General features: G+C 37.1%; 1 protein-coding gene across 5 annotated transcripts in view; it reads left to right on the forward strand.

The window, feature by feature from the left end:
• Positions 1 to 581: 581 nt before the first annotated feature.
• The window catches only part of LOC306852334 (actin-binding LIM protein 2-like), a 65,804-nt gene continuing 41,066 nt past the window's right edge, over positions 582 to 25,319 (forward strand). For 2 of the 5 annotated variants that reach the window (XR_013782573.1, XR_013782574.1), the window contains exons 1-2: positions 582 to 883; positions 23,058 to 23,213. Coding sequence is in view for 1 of the 5 variants with exons in the window: in XM_079389070.1 (XP_079245196.1) it covers positions 15,823 to 15,838; positions 23,058 to 23,213 (172 nt within the window). In the remaining 4 variants the exon portion in view is untranslated. Of the gene's footprint in view, positions 884 to 15,649; positions 15,839 to 23,057; positions 23,214 to 25,319 lie in introns of those variants that run through there. The other 3 variants (XR_013782575.1, XM_079389070.1, XR_013782576.1) reach the window with 3 other exon arrangements.

Below are 25,319 nucleotides of genomic sequence, written 5' to 3' on the forward strand. Positions count from 1 at the left end.
TTTAACTTTATGTACTAAAATTAAACTATAGGTATTTAAAGAATCTTGAAAAAGTTACTTAAAAAAACTAAAAAAAGGAAAATGTAAGCTATAATAGCATCTCAATACTGCACCGTACAGCCATTTAAGTGTAATTGTCTTATTACTTTTTGAGCCATAAATTTACATGCCTTTTCAAATATTAATATCTGTATATTATTAGGCTTGCTTCTAGCATGGCGTCACTATATGTGCACACCTCGTCCCGCACGGTTTTTGCTTTGACTAATGGTGGTTATTACTTTAAGTGTCGCGTGGAGGCTTGTTGTGGGCCACCCGAGGCCCCTGGGGGCCCCAGTTATATCCTGTTACAAATATCAGAGTGGGCTCTTTTCTTGGGACAATACAAATGGAAATCCTCACTTTTTGTGGTGAGTTTTGCTTTAAAGTGACATAGTGCTTAATTGTTATTTCGTTTATGATTATTGCTGTGGCTGATCTCGAGTTTGATTCGCGCCCATAAACTCCATTTCCCAGACGCACAACTGTCACTGAGCGTCTCGTGCAGGAATGGTGCTGAGGCAAATACGCACACGCGCATCACAGCCATATGGCCACACCCCGCTCCTGCATGCGCCTGCAACGCTGCGCACTACGTTTATTAGCGATTCTACAGCGTATAATGACAACGACTTTTCTTCAGTCGGAAGTGCGAGGGCTTATTTCGCGATCTTTTTTTTAATTACATTATTGCCACGTTGGCTCGAGCACTTGTGCGATTGAAAGATGCACGGAGCGCGTTGATGGCTCGGGGTGAATGCGTTGATGGCTCGGGGTGAATGACGATCTAGAGACTTGCATGACATTGGAGTCTGGAAAGGTCTGCGGATAACGATGAGCACCGGTGAGTGTGTTGGGAGTGCGTCGCCTATACTAATCTCATTACCTCAAAGATTTGTCTATGTCTGTACGGGGTAGTCTGGTTCCACCCACCTATCCTCCAGCGCTCATTATGTGTCAGTGCTGCCCTGTTATGCGTAATGTAGTGCTGTCAAAACCCTTTTAAGTTGTAAAACTTGAATACGGTGATCACTAAGGGGTTTATTAAGGGAAATGTTTTGTTGGGCTAATTTTTATTTTGAGAACTGGCACCATTTATCTATAAATCTTTTTTTTTAATTTATTTTATTTCTTTTTTTTAAGTCTTAAAAATCTTAAGTCTGAATTATGCTTCTTTCCTATATATATATATAACAAACAAAAAAAACCTGCATAGTCATGATTTATCTCGTTTGCATTGTCGGATACCTTTTGCGCCTTTACCCCTAAAGGTTGCGTAGTACCTAAGATTAGTAATCCCTATTCTTTTGGTGCTGTTTTGAACTCTTGTACCACTAAAGGAAGAATTTTTGCACCTTATTTTCAGACCGTGTATGTGCATTTGGAAGTCCTATAAAAAGCAGCAAGTTTAATAACTTATACAACCCGTATTTTTGTTGATTTTATTTAAAGGAATAGGTCTACAGCACTATAATTGTTGTATCTTAAGTTAACACTGAGGGTGTTAGAAGGATAGTCTTTGCAATCTCAGCTATTAGTTGATTTTGCTGTCAAGGTGGTCGATCTCTAACCTTAATCAATATTGTCTGTAGTTGCAAGTTCAATTTTTTTTTTTTTTTTTTTTTTTTTTTTTTTTTTTTTTTGTGGTAATGATGTCCTGTAACCTCTATCTTGGGTTACATTTCCTAATAGCATCGCAGTCATAGACTAAGGAGGCTGTTTGTGCCAATGGTTTCTGTTTTCTACATATTGCTGTACATATTCTGCAAGGTTCATAAAGTGGTTGCTTAATTTTAATATGAAGACTGATACATTTTGTTTGAAACAAATGTTATGTATCTTTTAAAAATGATCTTCTGGAACAGTATGTGAACTAAACTGATGCATAATTTGGTTAATTTGCATTCTGTATAACCTTATTGTCAGGTCGGCATGATTTGTGCCAGAAATTCAAATCGGACTGATGTAATATAGAGTACTAGCTAAATCATCATGGGAGTGAGGCTGGCACATAGGGCAGTTCTTAACTGGGTTTAGTTGAGGACACATTATTTTTATGTAAAGCGTCAAGTGCTGTCCCAACACTGTGGCATGTATTTTTGGTTTTTAATTTTTTTGTTATTAAAGTGAAATTAATTTAATCGGGCGTTTACAGCACAAAACACTTTGTGATTGGCACAGATTTTTCCCCATTGCTGGTGAACTATTTACTATTAGTTTGGGTTATATATTTATAATACCTCCAAGCAGCATTAAACAGTCTGTCAAGATATACATATAAATGCCATTTCACAGTTTGTGTAAATTTGGCATTAATGACACAAATTGGCACCAAAATACTAATTTTGATTGGATTGAAGCCCTTTGACATCTACAACAAAAGATGTCAATATCTCCTCCTTTTTAAAAGTTGATGAGTCTCTTTTATTTTGGTGTTGATTGCTGTGACCCACCAGATGAGAACTGCAGCATTAGGCAAGTTATGACTTTCCTTTAGAAGGTATTTGGTTACATAAAAGATTGTGGATTTTGGCTCTTTGCAGAAACTGAGCAGGCTGAATGTAAATTTTTTACAGCTGTTGGAAGTAAATAGAGAAATAGCTGGTGATATCACTCCTGCTACAGTACGTCCCTGAGAAACAGGCACTAGCAATTAGCCCTGAAATCTAGAGTGGGCCTGTGACATTTTCTTTGTCCTGGTTTTATTGGTACTGACTGTGAGAGAAATGGCCTCCATCTTATTCATCAAACACTAGCTACGGTAGGGACAAAATCAGAAGGTTCACTTTTTTCACGTAATGTTGAAGAATAGCGTGGAAGCTGTTTGAGGTGCCGTTCTGACCTTCAGAAAGCAGACACAAATTGGATATCACTGAAAAAGTGTTTGAAATATACACCCTTGCCTTCTACATGAACCCAGCTGGTTTTGTTAATTGAGCCTTGGTTGGATGCATGCTGGGAGAATGCCATTTCATCATCAGCAGGTGTGTTTGGAGGGACATTTCAAGAACAGTATCGGTGTATTCGATACATATACAGTATAACACACACCCCTCCCCATCACATTGGCTGTCATATAGACCTTAGAGTAGCACCATATTTAACTCTTGACAGGAGTGAAATCAAGGCTGTGATGATAGAAGTGCAGCGTTTAGTGGATTGTACTGTTGTTTACTAACAACATACCGATTAGCTGAAGCAACTTGTTAATGAAAAAATACATTTAGTAGACACAAGCTCCATAAAACAGTTTTGAAAGTTGTGATTTGGTGGAAATTATTACATATCTTATATCGTGCATGCCATTTGAAAAGACCAAGTCTATTCTCTCACAGCCTTGTTTTTATCGGTTCGCTAAATACAGTATGATGTCTAACCTGGGACCTGTTTCATAAAACAGATTTACCAAGTAAGCCAGGTTTATTTCAGTTAGTCTGACATATTTTGAACCAAATCAATTGACTAAGTCAGAATAACTGAAATAAGCCTGGCTTGTTTGGTAAACTTGTTGTATGAAACGGCCCCCTGACTAAGGTCTGTTAGTCATTTGATGTGCATCAATGGGTCTGCTCTGAATGCTTGGTTAATATTTCATGTTTTTAGATTGTATTATCCCACAAATGGTTTGTGTGATTCTTAAAACGGCCCCTCTACAAATTGAGGCCTTCTAAAGGTCTTAAATCAGAGCAAAAGTCTTAAAGTCATGCCATTTAAATATTGCATGCATTGTAAAAAATTAATATCAGTATATTGGTTACCAATGCAAATATCTAAACATTCATATTTTTCACAATTATGAAAATCTAAATTAGAATCTAAATCAAATCTGTCAATGGCGTATGAAAACTTGCTTTTGAATTAAATTGATTTTTCGATTCAAGATTCACAAAAAATTAAACGTTTTCTTATTTTGCTTCTGAAGTAAGTATCTTGATTTAAGAATCTTTAGACTTTGCACTGGAAAACAAGGTAAAACTAGACAAAATTACTGCGGAAGAATATCACTTGTATTGTGGTTATTTAAATATAGGGGTTGGGAGCAGAGCTATTCAAGCTACATATCAAAAATACTCTTAATTTGAATTTTTTTGCAACTATCATGAGCATATTGCGTAATACACTTTTTAATGCGTTCTTATGTATTTTTCAGTTATAATATGGGACTCAATTTACACATAGGGGAAGTCGTGGCCTAATGGTTAGAGAGTTGGACTCGTGATCCAAAGGTTGCGGGTTCGAGTCCCCGGCCGGCAGGGATTGTAGGTGGGGGGAGTGAATGTCCAGCGCTCTCTCCACCCTCAATACCACGACTGAGGTGCCCTTGAGCAAGGCACCGAACCCCCAACTGCTCCCCGGGCGCCGCAGCATAAATGGCTGCCCACTGCTCCGGGTGTGTGTTCACTGCTGTGTGTGTGTTCACTGCTGTGTGTGTGCACGTTGGATGGGTTAAATGCAGAGCACGAATTCCGAGTATGGGTCACCATACTTGGCTGAATGTCACTTCACTTCACATGTATTTGAGTTATTGAAAGATGCTATACAGTCACACCATTATACATTTGATTGCGCACATGTATGTGCTAATGACTTGAAATTTGATATTGGTGTTTGCTTTGAGCTGAGTTTTTACTCAAAGGTAAAAGTAATTTGTTAATATGACCAGTTATTTGCACTTTTATGCAAAATAGGCTTCTGTTTACCCATCAAACCCTAAAGGCAAGCTGAGAAGAGATGACCTGCTGCTATACTTGTGACTGTGTGTGTGTACGGGTGTCTGTGTGCATATTCTGCATTGATAACTTACTTCAAATGCTCAAAATAACTTTTTGCTCTGTCACATGTTTTTAGGATTGTACCATGCCTCTGCACAACAGTAATGAAACTCATAAGATGCATTTTCCTTTGAACATTTTCATTATATTATTGGAATGTATAGCTCTGCCGAATATAGTACTGCTGAGTCAGTGCTCATGAACGGTTTGCGTGTCACCCCAGATGGAGCCTCATCTGGTTTGACCAGATTTTGTTGCCAGCTTATTCATGAGATATAGAAACAATGTCAACCATTTTGCAAGCAGTTTGCATGCATGTATAGACTTTCCTTAATTTGTACACTATGAATATGTCTAAATATATTTTCAGACTGTCATTTTTGTCTGATCAAGCATGTCTCTTATCCCAGAAGTCAAGGCAGCTCCTTTGGTTCAGCAAAAGACTTCTTGTTGAACTGCTTTGTGCTATGTAGGGTTCTTGAATTGGCTCTGTGGTTCTTATTTGTAGATTAAAAACAATGTTCTAGTTTATGTTTGTGTGTCAGGCTCAGAAAATAATTTTTCCAGGTGGCACTAATTGCCCCTGGAATTGATTTTCAAGGACGTTTAAAAAAAACAACACAAAACTTTCTAAGGGCATTTTTTAGGATTGTCATATTAAATGCATCTGCACTCTAAAAAATGCTGGGTAAAATAAGAAGAACCCAGCGATTGTGTTGTTTAGACCTAGCGGTTGGGTTAAAAATTTAACCCAGCATTTTTTAGAGTGTGTTGTCTTAATTTAAATTTATATTTAAGTATTTGATTGATTTCAATTAATTAGAATACTGTAGATTGTTTTCAGTGAAATTAATCAACGTCGGCATTTTTACACTTTGTGCACATAAAACGTTTGTGCTGGCAAACGATTAATCTCATCCAAAATAAAAGTTTTTGTTTACAAACTATATGTATGTGTACTGTTTATTTAGGTACAGTGGTGTGAAAAAGTGTTGGCCTCTTTCCTGATTTTATTTTATTGCATGTTTGTCACACTTTAATGTTTCAGATCATCGAACAAATTTAAATAGTAATCAAAGATAACACAAGTAAACACAACATGCAGTTTTTAAATGAAGGTTTTTTTTTTATGAAGGGAAAACAAAATCCAAACCCACATGGCCCTGTGTGAAAAAGTGTTTGCCCCCCCGTTAAAACATAACTATGGTTTATCGCACCTGTGTTCAGTTTCTCTAGCCACACCCAGGCCTGATTACTGTCACACATGTTCGCAATCAAGAAATCACTTAAATAGGACCTGCCTGACAAAGTGAAGTAGACCAAAAGATCCTCAAAAGCTACATATCGTTTTGAGATCCAAAGAAATTCAGGAACAAATGAGAACGAAAGTAATTGAGATCTATCAGTCTGGAAAAGGTTATAAAGCCCTTTCTAAAGCTTTGGGACTCCAGCGAACCACAGTGAGAGCCATTATCCACAAATGGCGAAAACATGGAACAGTGGCTGGCCGACCAAAATTACCTCAAGAGTGCAGTGATGACTCATCCAACAGGTCACAAAAGACCCCACAACAACATCTAAAGAACTGCAGGCCTCACTTGCCTCAGTTAAGGTCAGTGTTCATGACTCCACCATAAGAAAGAGACTGGGCAAAAATGGCCTGCATGGCAGAGTTCCAAGACGAAAACCGCTGCGGAGCAGAAAGAACACAAAGGCTTGTCTCAGTTTTGCCATGAAAACATCTTGATGATCCCCAAGACTTTTGGGAAAATACTCCGTGGACTGACGAGATAAAAGTTGAACTTTTTAGAAGGTGTGTGTCCCATTACATCTGGCGTAAAAGTAACACAGCATTTCAGAAAAAGAACATCATACCAACAGTAAAATATGTGTGATGGTCTGGGGCTGTTTTGCTGCTTCAGGTTCTGGAAGACTTGCTGTGATAAATGGAACCATGAATTCAGCTGTCTACCAAAAAATCCTGAAGGACAATATCCGGCCATCTGTTCGTGACCTCGTTGTGTTTACTTGTTATCTTTAATATTTAAATTAGTTTGATGATCTGAAACATTAAAGTGTGACAAACATGCAAAAAAATAAAAAAATCAGGAAGGGGGCCAACACTTTTTCACACCACTGTATATATAAATCCACACATATATTTTACATTTATATGCATTTATATATTTGTTATATTTTATATTTCTAAAAATATATATATAATATATAGACATAGCATATGTTTCTTAAAACTGTCACCCCCCTTTTTGAGCATTGATGTGAAAATGCACTACCCAAACTTAAATGGTTGTAATTCATGAACCCTTTGGACTAAAGACTTATGGTTGGTCTCTTTTAAAAGAAGACACTTGGCAGATTATTTATAGAATTAAATTATATAAAAGTTATTGAAATTTAAGTTTAGTGTTATAAAAATATAATAAAATATATATTATTTCTTTTATTAAAAAAATATATAAATTAATATAGGTTTCAGCCTAAAAAAGACAGAAAGTCAAAGCCAAAATTCTAACCAAGTTGTTTTAAAAATTTTAGGTCAAAAACTCAAAAAATGAGCTTTCTGTAAGACTTTTAGCTGCATAACCTCCAAAAATCCACTAGGGGCACACCCTATTGGTGATTCCTAAATGTCCTAGTTACTTGATCTGGCAAATGACACCACAATACACATTGATGTTTTTTTTGTGTTTTTTACTATTTGTTTGATTGTTTTTATATAAATAAATGCTACATTTCTATAAACATTTCATTTGGAACAAGCAAACAAGAATGAATCAAAAAAGAAAACTATAAAAACTAAACCACAAACATTTGACAAAACTTTTTACAATCTAAACTATTTACAATTTTCACCTATTTACAACTTTTTCCCCTCTTGTTAACAACTATTTACAACTTTATAAATGTTAACCTACAAGTTTTGGGCATCATGCCAGTGATTGAAACAGTCTCGTGCTGCCTTGAAACAAAAATACAAATTACATGCATGGCAGATCACAGCGGTTTTTTGTTGGCACACACTGCATCTTTTTCTGCACTCTCTCTGTTCTCTATGTATAATGTTATTTTCTGAATATTTTTGGCTAAATACTAGAATCAATGTTTATGTTATGAACTTTTAGCATGAAAATCAAAGTTTGAATGATTAAAAGTGTGGTTGTTGACTTTTTGTTACGAAGGTGAAAACTCCTGTAATGATACAGATTTTTTGATGCACACTGTTTTCATATATTATCCATTACTCTTCCAAAATATATTTTTTCTGCAAAATCATCAACAAATATGTATTCTTGAGTCTTAGACCTTTCCAACGATATATAGTTTGCCATGACTAGATTAGGATTTAATAGTAATATAGTGAAGTAAATTTAGGTTGCCCGTATACGGGCAGGTGACAGTTATGGGGTTAATTAAATACAGTTGTGGTCAGCATTATTGGCTCCCTTGGTAAATATAATCAAAGAAGGCTCTCAAAATAAACCTGATTTATTAATCCTTTTGATATTTTATTTTAAAAAATCACAAAAATCTAACCTTTCATTGAACTAAAAGCAAAATCTCATTATGAAATAAATGTTTTTCTCAAATACATGTTGGACACAATTATTGGTACCCCTAGAAATTCTTATGATTAAAATATCTCTGAAGTATATTCCCATTCATATCCACAATTTTGAGCACTCCAGGGTGATTATGAACATGAAAATTATCCAGCCATGGCTGTTTCACAGAAATATAAATAGGAGGGAAAACAAAGCCCAAATTCCCTTAATCATCCATCACAATGAGAAAAACCAAATAATACATTTCTGATGTGCAGCAAAAGATAATAGAGCTTCACAAATTAGTGAAGTGGCTTTAAGAAAAGAGCTAGAGCAGTTAAAATTCCCATTTTCACCATCAGGGCAATAATTAAGATTTTCCAATCAACATAAAATGTTACGGAATTGCCTGGAAGAGGACGTGTGTCTATATCGTCCTAATGCACGGTGAGAAGGAGAGTTTGGGTGGCTAAAGACTCTCCAAGGACCACAGCTGGAGCATTGCAGAAAATAGTTGAGTCTCGGGGTCAGGAAAATTGTCAAACAGCACCTACATCACCACATGTTGTTTGGGAGGGTTTCAGGAAAAATTCTCCTAGCTCATCCAAAAACAAACTCCAGCATATTCAGTTGTCAGACACAACTGGAACTTCAAATGGCACTGGCTTCTATGGTCAGATGAAGCTAAAAAATGAGCTTTTTAGCAGCAAACACTCAAGATGGGTTTGGTAAACACAGGAATAAAAAGTACCCAGTACAATGAAATATACTGCTGTATTTTTGATGTTGTGGGTCTATATTTCTGCTGGAGGTCCTGGACATCTTTTTTAGACACATGGCATCATGGGTTCTATCAAATACCAATAGATAAAAAATCAACAAGTGACTGGCTCTGTTAGAAATCTTATAATGGGCCATGTTTGGATCTTCCAACTGGACAATAATCCAAACACAAACCTCAAAAACAACACAAAAATGGGGTCACTGGGCACAAAACCAAGCTTCTGGTATGGCCATTCTAGTCCTCTGACCTGAACCCTGTAGAAAATGAGTGAGGTGAACTGAAGAGAAGAAGCACCGTCATGGAGCTGTGAATCTGAAGGATCTGGAGAGATTCTGGATGAAGGAATAACCTCTCTAACCTCATCAGGCATTATAGGAGAAAATTTAGAGCTGTTAAACTGGCAAATGGAGGTTTCAAAAAGTATTGAATAAAAGGGTGCCGTTAATTGTGGCCAATGTGTATTAGAGAAAAACATTTATTTCATAATGATATTTCCCCCCATTTTAAATTCTTATCCAATGAAAGGTTAGATTTTTGTGATTTTTTAAAATAAAAGATAAAAAGGAATAACAATGCAGATAAATTTTCACAGCCGCCTTTGATCATATTTACCAAGGGTGCCAATAATTCTGACCACGACTGTATATACATGCATGTGCTTGTATTTATAATAAATATACATAGTTCACACTTTTTATTTTGGAGTAATCATTTGACAGTACTAATGTATGTATATATAGTGGGAAGTCGTGGCCTAATGGTTAGAGAATTGGACTCGTAATCGAAAGGTTGCGGGTTCGAGTCCCTGGCCGGCAGGGATTGTAGGTGGGGGGAGTGAATGTCCAGCGCTCTCTCCACCCTCAATACCACGACTGAGGTGCCCTTGAGCAAGGCACCGAACCCACAACTGCTCCCCGGGCGCCGCAGCATAAATGGCTGCCCACTGCTCCGGGTGTGTGTTCACGGTGTGTGTGTGTGTGTGCATTTGTTCACTACTCACTGCTGTGTGTGTGTGCACTTGGATGGGTTAAACGCAGAGCACCAATTTCGAGTATGGGTCACCATACTTGACAATACGTCACTACTTTCTTCTTTCTTTTCTTATAGAGAGAGAGAGAACGATAGATAGATAGATAGATAGATAGATAGATAGATAGATAGATAGATAGATAGATAGATGGATAGAAATAAAGTAAATGTCTCTGATTGGCCACTGCATTCATATACTTAACAGAAATGTGTGTGATTGGCCAACGTGACCATTGTTATATTTAGTTCAATTGTGTGTTGTTGTTTTTTTGTCAACTTATCTTAAATTTGGGGGGAATGTTTTGTTAATTTTGGTGTCTTTTTTGCCCAAAGCCCTTGATGATTTCTGAGCTTGGTGTGTGTGTGTATATTGTTGATGTATCTTTGGCATGGAATGGAATGTTACAGCAGAGTGTGATGATTCTCTACCCATCACCCCTCTCATCCCGCCATGGTAACCAGAAGAGTGCTGAGGTTAGGGGGCAAATCCAAATCCATACTCGTGCTAAACTGATAGGTCATGTATGAATTTTCTTGTGGTCAGTTTTCTCAGCTTAGGAGCTATAAATCAGCAGATTTAAAACAAAAATTTGGTATGTTTTTGTTAAAAATTGAAGGAAAATTGCAGGGCAATTTCAACAATCTTTATGAAACCGGAACTCAAATTACAGTAATGTTTTTCTAATACAATATTTTTTGAATAACTTTATCAATTTTGACTAAAAGAATGACTGTTTCCAGACCACGCCCCTGTCTGCCATTAGTTGCACAAACAGATAGTCCTGCCATATACGCCATTGGTTGAACTAGTGTTGCTGTGTCAGGCAGGGATGCATTTTCCATACAACTCGCTGTTTTTGCTAAAATAGTGCAATGTGTTTTTGAAGAAATAACTACTCACGAAATCGCAGTAACTTCACAAATCCATTGTTCAAACCATGAAGAACTGGTGTTAATGACGCAGGTGTTTGTGTAATAACTTCAGCTAATTAATCAGCTTGAATTAACATCAGATTTAGCTGTATATAAAGAAAATGACTCCTAGACTTTCTAGATGTTTGATTCAATCGTGGTTTTCCTCTCACTTCATAAAATGTTGCTTACTGTACTATTGACAAACCAAAAATGTAGAACAATTAAGATAATAATTATCAAAAAAATGAAGCAAGTAACGCATTGAATTAAACATGACGTTCTAAGTACAACCTGAATTCCAAAAATGTTGAGACGTTTTTTAAATTTGAATAAAATGAAAGCTAAAAGACTTTCAAATCACATGAGCCAATAGGCTAATTTTACACTTATCCACTAAATGAGCTCATTTCAAAGTTGATGCCTGCTACAGGTCTCAAAAAAGTTGGCACGGGGGCAACAAAGGGCTGAAACAGCAAGAAAGTTTGAAAAGATTAAGCTGGGAGAACATTTAGCAACTAATTAAGTTAATTGACATCAGGTCTGTAACATGATTAGCTATAAAAGGGATGTCTTAGAGAGGCAGAGTCTCTCAGAAGTAAAGATATGCAGAGGCTCTCCAATCTGTGAAAGAGTGTGTAAAAAGATTGTGGAACACTTTAAAAACAATGTTCCGCAACGTCAAATTTGCAAATCTCATCATCTACAGTGCATAACATCATCAAAAGATTCAGAGAAACTGGAGAAATCTCTGTGCGTAAGGGAAAAGGCCGAAGACCTTTGTTGGATGCCTGTGGTCTTCGGGCCCTCAGACGACACTGCATCACTCATCGGCATGATTCTGTCATTGACATTAGTAAATGGGCCCAGGAATACTTCCAGAAACTACTCTCAGTAAACACAATCCGCCGTGCCATCTGCAGATGCCAACTAAAGCCCTGTCATACAAAAAGGAAGCCGTATGTGAACATGGTCTAGAAGCCCCGTCGTGTCCTGTGGGCTAAGACTCATTTAAAATGGACTGTTTCAAAGTGGAAAAGTGTTCTATGGTCAGACGAGTCCAAATTTGACATTTTTGTTGGAAATCACAACGGCGTGTCCTCCGAGCTAAAGAGGAGGGAGACCTTCCAGCATGTTATCAGTGTTCAGTTGGGTATGGGGCTGCATAAGTGCATACGGTATGGGCAGCTTGCATGTTTTGGAAAGCACTATGAATGCTGAAAGGTATATAAAGGTTTTAGAGCAACATATGCTCCTTTCCAGACTACGTCTATTTCAGGGAAGGCCTTGTGTATTTCAGCAGGACAATGCAAAACCACATACTGCAACTTTACAACAGCATAGCTTCGTAGTAGAAGAGTCCAGTTACTGAATTGGCCTGCCTGCAGTCCAGATCTTTCACCTATAGAGAACATTTGGCGCATCATTAAACGAAAAATACGTCAAAAACGACCACAAACTCTTCAGCAGTTGGAAACTTATATCAGGCAAGAATGGGACCAAATTACAACACCAAAACTCCAGGAAAAATCTTTAAATAGTTTAATTACAGTTGTCTTCATGGATTTCCATGAATTTCCATAACCTAATGTACTGTAGTTCTCACCCTCAGCTGTATGTGTTGTTGAGATTTGACACCTGAGCACCGCTGCTGTGCTTTAGAGTCTCAGGTTACGTGGAGAGAGTAAAGGACCTCTGTAAATTATTCATGACTTGAATCTTAAGGGTGTCTTGAGTTGGAGCAAGCAGAGTACATCCTCATCCCCGTTTCTCTCTCTCTCTGTTATCTCTATCCTTCTGTGGCCCCTATTACTCTCTCCATTAGCTCAGGCAAAGAGGATATAGAATGAAGTTGAAGTAAAAGTGTTGAAGGACTTTTAAATGTAGATCAAAGTGTAGAGAGTGAAGTTGAGCTATTTTGACACTGGCAGTGTTCGTGTACAGAATGTGTCTCTGTGAGTGTATACGTTGTTTTCTTTTATTTTGGATCCTGATGAGGTCACAATATTCAATTCAAACCAGTTCAAATACTGCTTGTACTATACACTCTCTCACACATATGAGTGAACTATACACACACACACACACACACACACAATTTTACATGATATAGTTTTTGTTTTATTATTTTTTGTATTAATTACACACACTTTATGTTTGTTTTATTTATTATTACTAAAAACACTTTTAAAAAGATTCTGTTATATTCAGAATATATATGTTATATTGTTATATACCTGAATATATTCAGAAGAGGTCGCTTATGTGTAACACTTATCTCTGTAGATTTGGTTGGGTATCCTAAACAACTTAAGTGGTTGAGAGTTAAGTGGTTTGCCAACTTATCTGCTTCTGGCTATCCTATCGTCTCTATTGATCATGATGTCCAGATGATAAATAGCCTGAAAATATCCTAATATTTGTAAGCAAATTTGTTTAAGATGATGACTACATACAGAGAAGAAAACACCCACAGGGTGTCAAACTTTTAAAATAAATAATCTCGACGGACAGAAAAATTAGCATAAATTAGTCAGACACATGTTCTCTATCTTTGCAAATCATACAAAGGGAATTATGTAATGTGTTTTCTCTGGAGGCCGAGCTTGGCTCGCTCACTCTATCGCTCCTTTTTTCTCTTTTGCCATCTCTCACTTTAGAACAATGCCTCTTTCATTATTTTTTTCCATTGATTGCCAGCACAGATTTTCAGCAGTGTCTAAACAATCATTTTAATGGTGCTGACAGAAACGGGAGCCAAATGCTTATGGTAGCAAATTTAGCACAGTAAAAAAAAAAGCGTAATTATTTGTTTGGTTTTCCATTTAACATGGATCCTTAACTTCTAATCTCCATGGAGAGGAGAAGAAACATTTTGCAGTTAATTGAGGTTTGTACTGACGTAAGTAAGCTGGGGCAGTCGTGGCCTAATGGTTAGAGAGTCGGACTCGTAATCCAAAGGTTGCGGGTTCGAGTCTCGGGCCGGCAGGGATTGTAGGTGGGGGGAGTGAATGTCCAGCGCTCTCTCCACCCTCAATACCACGACTGAGGTGCCCTTGAGCAAGGCACCGAACCCCCAACTGCTCCCCGGGCGCTGCAGCATAAATGGCTGCCCACTGCTCCGGGTGTGTGTTCACTGCTGTGTGTGTGTTCACTGCTGTGTGTGTGCACGTTGGATGGGTTAAATGCAGTATTAGAATTCCGAGTATGGGTCACCATACTTGGCAGTATGTCACTTCACTTTTCACTTTTCAAGTGTTGGAATTTGAAATGGCTCCTGCCTTTGTTGCAAAAGCCCCAGACAGGTGCTAGCTGCCCATTCACAAGCCTGATCATTATTCAGGACTTATAGAGGACATGTGAGAGAGTGAGATAGCAGTATGACATTGACTCATTCTCCGCGATTAAACATCAAAGAGTGAACTGTGTACAGAGATGGAGCTGGATTGAGGGGTCTTCAGAACTGGAAAAGATTTGAGCCGCTCTGACCTCATGAATGCATTAATTAAATGGACCGGGTGTGTGAAAAGTTCTGCGGTTCATAAATGCCTGCCATGACTCTGTTCATATTTCAGAACTTTCATCTGAGCGACTGCATTCAAGTGTGGTCTTGCTAATAGAGCACTGATGATAAAATCTGTGGCGTCCAATCCATCACAATCCAGTACTTTTCCAAGGAAAGGTGGATTCAAAATGAAACGGAAAACACAAACAATTCAATATAAGGCATGATCTCATGTGCAAAGGTATGTAGTAATAAAATAAAGGGTTAGAGTCAGATAGGGCTGAGTGTGGCATTATAGGATAGCAACGGATGCAGTTGGTCACTCTGGTTTCTGGCCTGTTTCATGTTTATTTGGGAGATCCTACATAATAAAATTTTTCATCATTAATTTGTTTAGCTATATCCTTGTGTATATCCATTTTATATTAAATAAACATATTAATATTTATATTTTTCATAGTTTAAACACATTTTTACTAATTCATTAATTAAAGTGCTAGAAAAGTGGAACACATTTTTTTTGGATGTCTCTTTAAGATGAAATATAAATAATAATAATAATAAGCCTAATAATAATTTGAGGAAGGAGACTTAGGATCCTAAGGTACATAGGCCTATCCTAATTTGAATTAATTGTAGGCTATATTATGAATAATGTGAAACTTATAGCATTTGGAAATGGTAATAAACAAACAAACAAAAAAACACGAAATTATGGTATGTATGCTTCATTATATAAAATATATATTTTGATGACATTCCAGTATCCTATAGACCTGATATATAATAGACATGATAGATAAGTTTATAGCCTAAAACGCGGAAACCTTTGAATGTATGCAGGCAGCATGTTTCTCACGCTGATAACAGGTTGATTCTTAATTGTTTTTTTTTTTTTCCAACTGGGCTAAATGATAGTCCAGCTGCGAACCTCACACAGAGAAAATACGGTAGGCTAAACGCCCTCAGATATTTGGGAAGGGGTGTCATGCTTTTGATCGAGAAGCTTCTATTTATAATGGATTGCTGCAATAGCTCGGGAATCATATGACCTGCGTTCATTCCTGTAGTCTCGCTGTGTGAAGCGCATTTCTCCGTCGCTCGCGAGAGGAGCTTACCAGACCGCTGTGCTCCACTGAAATACTGTCGGATATATATATTTTTTTAAACAGCAGGCTCATTCTCTTATTTACAGAATAGACGTGATTACGGGAGACGATGCCTGAAGAAAAAGGTAATGTTGCGCTTTGACTCTCTGTCTGTTTTTTTATTATTATTATTATTATTTCAGGTGGCGTTTATGCCGCTTTGTAAATGGGATGTTGATTTCATTTTAGTAATGTCGAGACATGATAATATATTGTAATGTTATGCTATTCAGCCTGTTTATCATCACTGAATTTTGAGCTTTAAAGATTATGGCATTTTTATTCATGATGTATTTTAGTAAGCATGCATAGCAAATATACAGTCATAAAATGTGAGTAGTATTTTTGTTAGATTGAGGTTCTGCAAAACATTATTATGATGGTTGTCTATTAAAACAACAACAATAACAATCCACCTATAGAGAATATTCATGGTTTGGGCAGAAGGACACGCTGTTGCACTCCAGGAGTTTAGATGCAATCTGGCCTTGTTGGACAGCAGTCTAGAGATGTTTTGTGTGTGTGTGTGTGTGTGTGTGTGTGATAGAAGGAGACAGGGAAAACATGAAGGGGAGGGAGAACAGATACTGACATGCTGACATGTAGTTATTTTTTGAGTGCCAATTAAAGAGAAATTGATTATTATTAGAGGTTTGCATGTCTAATAGCCTACTGTGAGGCTAAAAACCAAGGTTTGATTTTGACTGTCATGTTTAGACAGGCAGATAATAGCTTTTTAAATGTGTTCTGTGTGCATTAAGGTTGTTAGCAGGCAAAAATAGAAAGTTTCATGTGAATTGGTGTTAAGGTGGTTGATGAGATAAGCTTGGTTGGTTGCCAGTGAATACAATGTGATCCTTTACTCTGCAATTAGTTTTTAAAAACATGCTGTTTTTAAATATTCAAAACACTTTGAAAACAGAAATTGTGCGTTATCCAGTGACAGTGCTGACTTTGTAACTGAGAATGTTTTTTTTGTTTTTTTTTAAAGAATACTTCACCCCAAATTTGGAAATGTACTCATCCAAGATATCAATGAGTTTTAATTTATCATTTGAACTGATTTGCAGAAAGGTTTGCATTATATTACTTGCTCACCAGTGGATCCTCTGCAATGAATGGGTGCCGTCAGAATGAGAGTTCAAACAGCTGATAAAAACATTACAATATTCCATTGATTGATTTGAGCGAAAGGCTATGTGTTTGTAATAAACAAATCTATCATTAAGATGTTTCTAACATTAAGCCGTTTCCTCCTTTATCCAAAGTATTTCTTTTTGCACAAAAAAGTCGTCTCATCTGAAGCACTGCTTACAAGTAAAAACAGTTCTAAAGTAATAATGTGACATATTTATCAGCTTGAAATCTCATTCTGACAGCAAATCAGTAGATAATCAATAATCCTGCAGTTTTGGCCCCCAACACTTTGAGATCACAAGCAATACTCTAAATTGCTTGGATGGCCTTACTGTCACACTTTCACAAGGGCAAACACATCCAAGTCATGATATAACTGTTGGAAGAGTCTCAGCAGCTGCAGAAATACCTTAGTGCTGACCTTGGTGACAGTAAACAAACTCTCTTTCTGTACTCTACCTCTTCTCTAATGCAGGAAAACAGATCTGAAAGAAATATTAAGAAATTAAATATAAAAGGTAGTTGTTGTCTTTGCAAATCTGAACTGGATTTCTACAATCTGATTCTTGCTCTGCAAAACGTAATGGTGCATCCGAGATATTTTTTGTTTCATTTGTCCTTGGGAGTACAAAATTGGTATATCAATGAACATAAGTGCACAAATATAATATATGGCATCTTGGATGTTTATCTTGCTTTTCTCTACCACAATGAGTGAGACTTTAATTAAGTTCTTTAAATCCATTACTGTGGTTCCTGTTGTTGTCCTCCCAGGCAGAAAGCTGCTGAAATGGAGTTACCTCTGGTTGCCTCAAAATGGGCACTCTGTGCTCATGAGCGTGTCATTTGCTTTAAAATCCTTTAATCATCCTGCCATGTCCGAGGATCATCCTCACACACACAGCTGCAAGCCTTGTGGACAAATTAGTGCTTTAAGTTTCTTATAGAGGGATGTAAGCATCTATTGGAGTATTTGCTGTGACTTTACCACCAAAATCTTTTCATTTTGCAGGATTTTCCTCACCAGTGCACAGTAAGCTACTTGTTTTTCCTCAGTCGTCTGAAAATTGTTAAACCTTTAACTCTAGAACTAAATGAAAAGGGGTATGTACAGCTGCACATTGATGTATACTAGCTTGTGGATTTCCAAGTTATACAAAACAATGATAATTTAATAACACTTTAATGTAATCTTTAGCAAATCTTAAAGTGAACATCGTTTTTTATACTGTACATTACAATATTGTGATGTCTAAAATCACTTGGATAAATTAAAATAAATAATTTTATTTTGTAGCCTCTTATTTACAAAAAAAGTAGTATCGTTTACCATTTAGTATAACAAATTTATATTATCTGTTTTTATTAGGTGACTGCCATAAAGTAAACATAATAATCAGATTGATTCCTAATGATCCCTCATCCCTAATTTATCTAATTAATTATTAATACTGTTATATATGATTATGTACGGCTGGTTGTGAATGAAATATTTTTTTAACTATATAACAATACATTTTCTCTTCATTTCTTGTCTTATTTTTTTCTTTCCATATTTATTTGTCTTGCCGTTTGGAAACTTCTCATTGGCTGTTTCACCTTGCACAGCTGATGAGTGATATTTAATACAGAAGAATCATCAAAATGTGACTGTGACCATTATAGGTCTTATATGAAGTGAAGTGACATACTGCCAAGTATGGTGACCCATACTCGGAATTCGTGTTCTGCATTTAACCCATCCAACGTGCACACACACAGCAGTGAACACACACACAGCAGTGAACACACACACACAGCAGTGAACACACACCCGGAGCAGTGGGCAGCCATTTATGCTGCGGCGCCCAGGGAGCAGTTGGGGGTTCGGTGCCTTGCTCAAGGGCACCTCAGTTGTGGTATTGAGGGTGGAGAGAGCGCTGGACATTCACTCCCCCCCACCTACAATCCCTGCCGGCCGGAGACTCGAACCCGCAGCCTTTGGATTACGAGTTCGACTCTCTAACCATTAGGCCACGACTTCCCCACATTCCCCATATTACTCATAACTAAGCTGCAGTATTGAATTATGCTGCAGCACATAAGTAATAGGATGAATGCTCTAGTATCCAAAGGCTTTCTATTATTCAATCATACCCCAAAACCCACAATTGCATTTGCAAAATAAGGCAAATAATGAGTGATTTTTGTCTAGTTGAATGGCAGAGGGATCCTGCGGTGGAAATCTGAGCCTTTCAAATATACAGTCATGTCAACCATGCGCATGGACCTCAAGCAGAATGTAGTAGGGCATGATGGAATCCCCACGGGTTGACTAGATGCTCTATTTATGGAGAACCTGCTTAAAGATGGATGACTCTGGCTGTATGAACGAGCAAGTTGGTGAAAAGTAAGGTGTGTGTGTGTTTAGCGACATGTGGAACAAACTCCTCCCTTACGCTGACCTTTAGTTGCTCGTGCTTACAGAGGTTTTGATGTTATATGATGTGGACATTTGAAGCATGGAGATGAGTGTATGAAGAGAGCGGGTGCGGCAGTGATAGGGATCTTACTACTGCAGTACGGCTTCATACCTTTATTACTTTAACCACAGATCTTTGGCTCAGGTTGAAAGGAATCAGAGATTTGGGAAAACTCTGGATTGTTTTTGTATGAGAACCTGATGATGATCCACCCTCACTTACAAGTTCTTATCAGAGGAGATGTGGTTAGGCTTATAAGAGTCATTCACAGTTTTCTGTCTTTTATGATGTGGTTTGCTAGTTTATGAAGCTTTGTGCTGACTGGAACCACAATCTCTTTATAGTATATGGGCTTTTACACTTCACAGACATTGTGACTTGAAAGCTATAGTAATAGTTTGCCCTTTGTTTCTTCTGCACAGAAGCTATTTTGCAAAATGCCTCATTGTTTTTTTGTACGTAAAATGATCCTCAACACACTTTTTTGTTCTGCAGAAGAACAAAAAGTAATCAACGTAAATTAATTCTGGATGACAAATGTCTTCGTGATTTGAGTTAACAGTCTCAGATGCTGAGAGGAACAATGTGTATGAATATTTAATGAGGTAACCTTTTAGACGGTTTATGATTGGCTATTTTTTGCCGTAACATTGAACCCCTTTTCAAGAACTGTGCAGTGAACTTATATAATATTAGTGTTTATTAATATTTTAAATCCGCTTCTGTTTCTGTATGTAGTTGTAAATTCAGTTTAAGTTTTAGTAGTTTTATGTGCTTTGGTCAATTTTTTTTTTTTTTTTTAAATATTTGTTAAACTTTAAATTATTTTGTATGTACAAGTAATTGAAATAAAGTGTATTTCAATTGAAATAATTGAAATAAAAATGTATGTAAATTTATTTATTCTGGGATGCACCAAAATCAGGATTCTTGGCCGAAGAAGACACACCGAACAAAATGAAACACAAATACCAAACACTGTCGAGTTTTTCCCGATGTATTTTGCCAATTTGTTTTCGCCACTGAATAAATTAAATAGCCAAAATTTGTTTTTTACTGTTTGGTAAAAAAAACAAAAAAACAACAGTTTAAAAATATTTATTTAACTGAAAATTTTAACAATCTAGCAGACATTATACCAACAATGCATAAGTTAGTAAAATAATATTTTTTGTCCATTTTTGAGATCTCCTTCTTGAATCAGGCATGTATTTTTTTACTGTACAAATAAATGCAGCCTTGCTGAGCAGAAGATAATTCTTTTAAACCATAGGAAAATATTACAGATCCCAATTTGAACACTGTGTGAATATTATAATAAATGTATTAATAGAGCTGTTGTAATTATAATTGTCATTATTATTGTCTTAATTTTTTTATTTATTTTACAGAACAACAGTAAAATTCTAATATTAACATTTATAAATTGTGATGGAGTTCTTGCTTTTTCTCAGCTTATTTTGGCAGAAACTCGCAGGAAGACAGTGCTTCTTTTTGTTGACAACAGCAGATATAAATTGATTCTCATTACGAATTTAGGAAGATGTTTGTCACACGTATCACATTGTCACATGCCTTGTAAGAATTAATACAAATATTACTGAGCAACTGACGAATAACACTATTTCAGCACAGTTTTTCTTTTGGACTTTGAACCCTGGTGCCGCAAGCTTGTGCCGCGCTGTCAGAATACATGCAATTTGTGCGAGAAAACAAAACGTTTTGGCAGTTTTTGTTTATTTTTTAAACTTTTATTTCTTCTGAATGATTTTTTCAAATGATTTTAATAGTTTTAATTTTAATTAACAATAACTACACTGGGTTCACCCAAGGTTTAAACATGTAGATGTGTCTAAACTGATGGTGGACAACATGAAAAACAATTGCATGCTAGTCTAGAATGAAAACATTTGTCCTTCCTGTTCCCATAGGTCTTTCTTTGTGGTGGTAGCTGGAATGTACATGCCATTCGTTAAATGCATTGACCTCTTTATGAGAGCTGATGGGACTAGAACCACTTTTAGTGCTATATAGCACCTTTTTTTTAGAGTGTACATTTCTGGTTCAGAGGACTTCATATGATTTATTTAGAGTTTCGAGGAATATCTCACTCATGAGAATGCTGAGAAACTGCTGACGTTGCTTAGTCCATTCAGACTATATTGGATAATGTTAACCAACAGCCAAATTGTTTTTAGGCACTGTTTTAGCAAACTCACATTTTGGTTTGTAGTGCCATGATCCAACCTATTTCCAGTGATTGAAAGTCCTGTTCTACATGTTTTTCTCTGAAATATGTCACATTACAAGTTAAAATTGGTTGCAAATTGAAATTCAGATTGACTTTAAAGTCTGCATGAAATCAAAATTGACCATATTTATTTTGTTAGTGCACATTGCTAGTCTTAAGGTGAACAATTAATCCGTGCAAGTTAATAAAAAATAAAAAAAAGCATTGTTTTGTCTTGGTAGTCTTTAATAAAATCTGATCATCAGCTGACCATTATTATGACTTGGCAGATAGGTTCCCCGTGACATGACAAATGCAGTCAAACACACACAAACAAACACACATTCAATGATTTCTGTAGTTTCCTCCCAAAGTACTTCTATCTAATTAGAGTCAAAGGCTCAGTAAGTCTGTGTGAGCGAGCTGAAACCAGCAGCTCTTACAAACTTCTCAACGAATGAGGGACAAATACTGGTTTTCGTCTCTGAGAACAAGCAAAAATACCTTTCTCTGTAGCCATTTATCCCTTAGACTTCACAAAGTGAACACCTGTTGTGAAAATCCCACTACAGAATAGATCAGGACATCCAACAGAACCAGTTTTGCTACATGCCCTTTTAAAACAAGAGGTTGAATGTCTTTCTCTAGCTGTGTTGGACTGTATTAAAGTGTTTGTTTGAGTTTACACGCCTTTGTAATGGAGTAGGTGTGAATATTGGGTGCCAGACAGACGCTAATGACAGCTTAAAAATTTACAAAGGAGAGCAGAGCCCTGACGTCATACATGTCTACCGCAAACTCTTCTTTACTGTTCCGGTGATTATCCGTGAACAATGGTGTGAGAGGGTACAAGGTCATGTAATATTTTAGCATGGATCCCCGCTCATGATCTTCAGGGGGAAAAAAACAAGAATGCATTCCCATGACATTAATCCATTCTCTTTTTTTGTGGCCACATTTTTTTTTTCCAAAGCTACGCTGGTTTTACCCAGAGTTTAAAGATTCATGGCAAATAATAATAATAATCTAATAAAGATTTATGGCAAATATATTATAATAAATAATAATATTCATTATTAAATAAAAAATAATAATGATGTAGATAACTCCAGAATTTACTTTTCAAAGTAATGTATTACATTATTGTTAAACCTAAAAAAAAAAGGTTAATAAAAATAATTAACATTTAGATTAATAAATATAATTAATAGACATATTTTAAGATTAATAATGAAAAATAATTATATATTTAATGTATTCAAAATAGTTGCATGTTTTTAATATTGACTATTCAATGTCTAAATTTGCAATAGCATACTAGCATACGTTCCCCCAAATATTCAGATTAATGTGGTCAAGTTAGATTATTACAGTTTGTTGACTGATTCCTAAACGTTCTATACCTGTCAGTTGATGCTGTATTTGGGGATGTATATACTTTTCAGCCAATTTTTTTTTCTCACTGTGTCTCCACAGCATTTCACCAGGAGGCTGTTCACAGTCCCCTGGAGCAGCAGAAGGGACAGCGGCAGAGCGGCCCCGTCCCGTGTCAAAACTGTGGCAAGCCCTGCAAAGGCGAGGTGCTCCGTGTGCAGAACAAACACTTCCACATCAAGTGCTTTGTCTGCAAAGGTAACACGTCAATCACGACACCACTCAATCCATCTATATACTATTATTGTGTGGCAGTTTTCAAACAGTTATATATTGGCTTTTACCCTAAAGGAATCTTGAAAGGCACTTTGAATGTACAGGTCCTTCTCAAAAAATTAGCATATTGTGATAAAGTTCATTATTTTCTGTAATGTACTGATAAACATTAGACTTTCATATATTTTAGATTCATTACACACAACCGAAGTAGTTCAAGCCTTTTATTGTTTTAATATTGATGATTTTGGCATACAGCTCATGAAAACCCAAAATTCCTATCTCAAAAAATTAGCATATCATGAAAAGGTTCTCTAAACGAGCTATTAACCTAATCATCTGAATCAACTAATTAACTCTAAACACCTGCAAAAGATTCCTGAGGCTTTTAAAAACTCCCAGCCTGGTTCATTACTCAAAACCGCAATCATGGGTAAGACTGCCGACCTGACTGCTGTCCAGAAGGCCATCATTGACACCCTCAAGCAAGAGGGTAAGACACAGAAAGAAATTTCTGAACGAATAGGCTGTTCCCAGAGTGCTGTATCAAGGCACCTCAGTGGCAGTGGAAGGAAAAAGTGTGGCAGAAAACGCAGCACAACGAGAAGAGGTGACCGGACCCTGAGGAAGATTGTGGAGAAGGACCGATTCCAGACCTTGGGGGACCTGCGGAAGCAGTGGACTGAGTCTGGAGTAGAAACATCCAGAGCCACCGTGTACAGGCGTGTGCAGGAAATGGGCTACAGGTGCCGCATTCCCCAGGTCAAGCCACTTTTGAACCAGAAACAGCGGCAGAAGCGCCTGACCTGGGCTACAGAGAAGCAGCACTGGACTGTTGCTCAGTGGTCCGAAGTACTTTTTTCGGATGAAAGCAAATTTTGCATGTCATTCGGAAATCAAGGTGCCAGAGTCTGGAGGAAGACTGGGGAGAGGGAAATGCCAAAATGCCTGAAGTCCAGTGTCAAGTACCCACAGTCAGTGATGGTCTGGGGTGCCATGTCAGCTGCTGGTGTTGGTCCACTGTGTTTTATCAAGGGCAGGGTCAATGCAGCTAGCTATCAGGAGATTTTGGAGCACTTCATGCTTCCATCTGCTGAAAAGCTTTATGGAGATGAAGATTTCATTTTTCAGCACGACCTGGCACCTGCTCACAGTGCCAAAACCACTGGTAAATGGTTTACTGACCATGGTATTACTGTGCTCAATTGGCCTGCCAACTCTCCTGACCTGAACCCCATAGAGAATCTGTGGGATATTGTGAAGAGAAAGTTGAGAGACGCAAGACCCAACACTCTGGATGAGCTTAAGGCCGCTATCGAAGCATCCTGGGCCTCCATAACACCTCAGCAGTGCCACAGGCTGATTGCCTCCATGCCACGCCGCATTGAAGCAGTCATTTCTGCAAAAGGATTCCCGACCAAGTATTGAGTGCATAACTGAACATAATTATTTGAAGGTTGACTTTTTTTGTATTAAAAACACTTTTCTTTTATTGGTCGGATGAAATATGCTAATTTTTTGAGATAGGAATTTTGGGTTTTCATGAGCTGTATGCCAAAATTCTCAATATTAAAACAATAAAAGGCTTGAACTACTTCAGTTGTGTTGTAATGAATCTAAAATATATGAAAGTCTAATGTTTATCAGTACATTACAGAAAATAATGAACTTTATCACAATATGCTAATTTTTTGAGAAGGACCTGTATAGCTTCTAGAACCTGAACACAAAATAAATGTGATGAAAACCTCTAGGTATTTTGTTGTGCAGCATTACACTGTTTTTACGTTAACAAACTCTATCGTGCTCCATGAACGGGGAGGGTGGAGTGCATATTGTTGTGACAGCAGTCTGCCACAACCATAGAGTAGAGAGGACGTTTATTAAGATGACAATGTTTCATCTGTTTGCGATCAGATTTCATCAAGAATAGCTCAAATTAAGCCAAACACATGGCTCACTGTGGATTCTTGCTTTGTCTGTCTGTGTATGTGTGTCTGGTTATGCATAAGCAAGATCATTTCTCCCAGCTGTTTTCAGCTTGATGATGTTGTGAATACAGACAGGGGTTGCTAGGTGACCTCAGGG

Source organism: Barbus barbus (assembly GCF_936440315.1).
Source record: "Barbus barbus genome assembly, chromosome: 32".
NCBI classification, from domain to species: domain Eukaryota; kingdom Metazoa; phylum Chordata; class Actinopteri; order Cypriniformes; family Cyprinidae; genus Barbus; species Barbus barbus.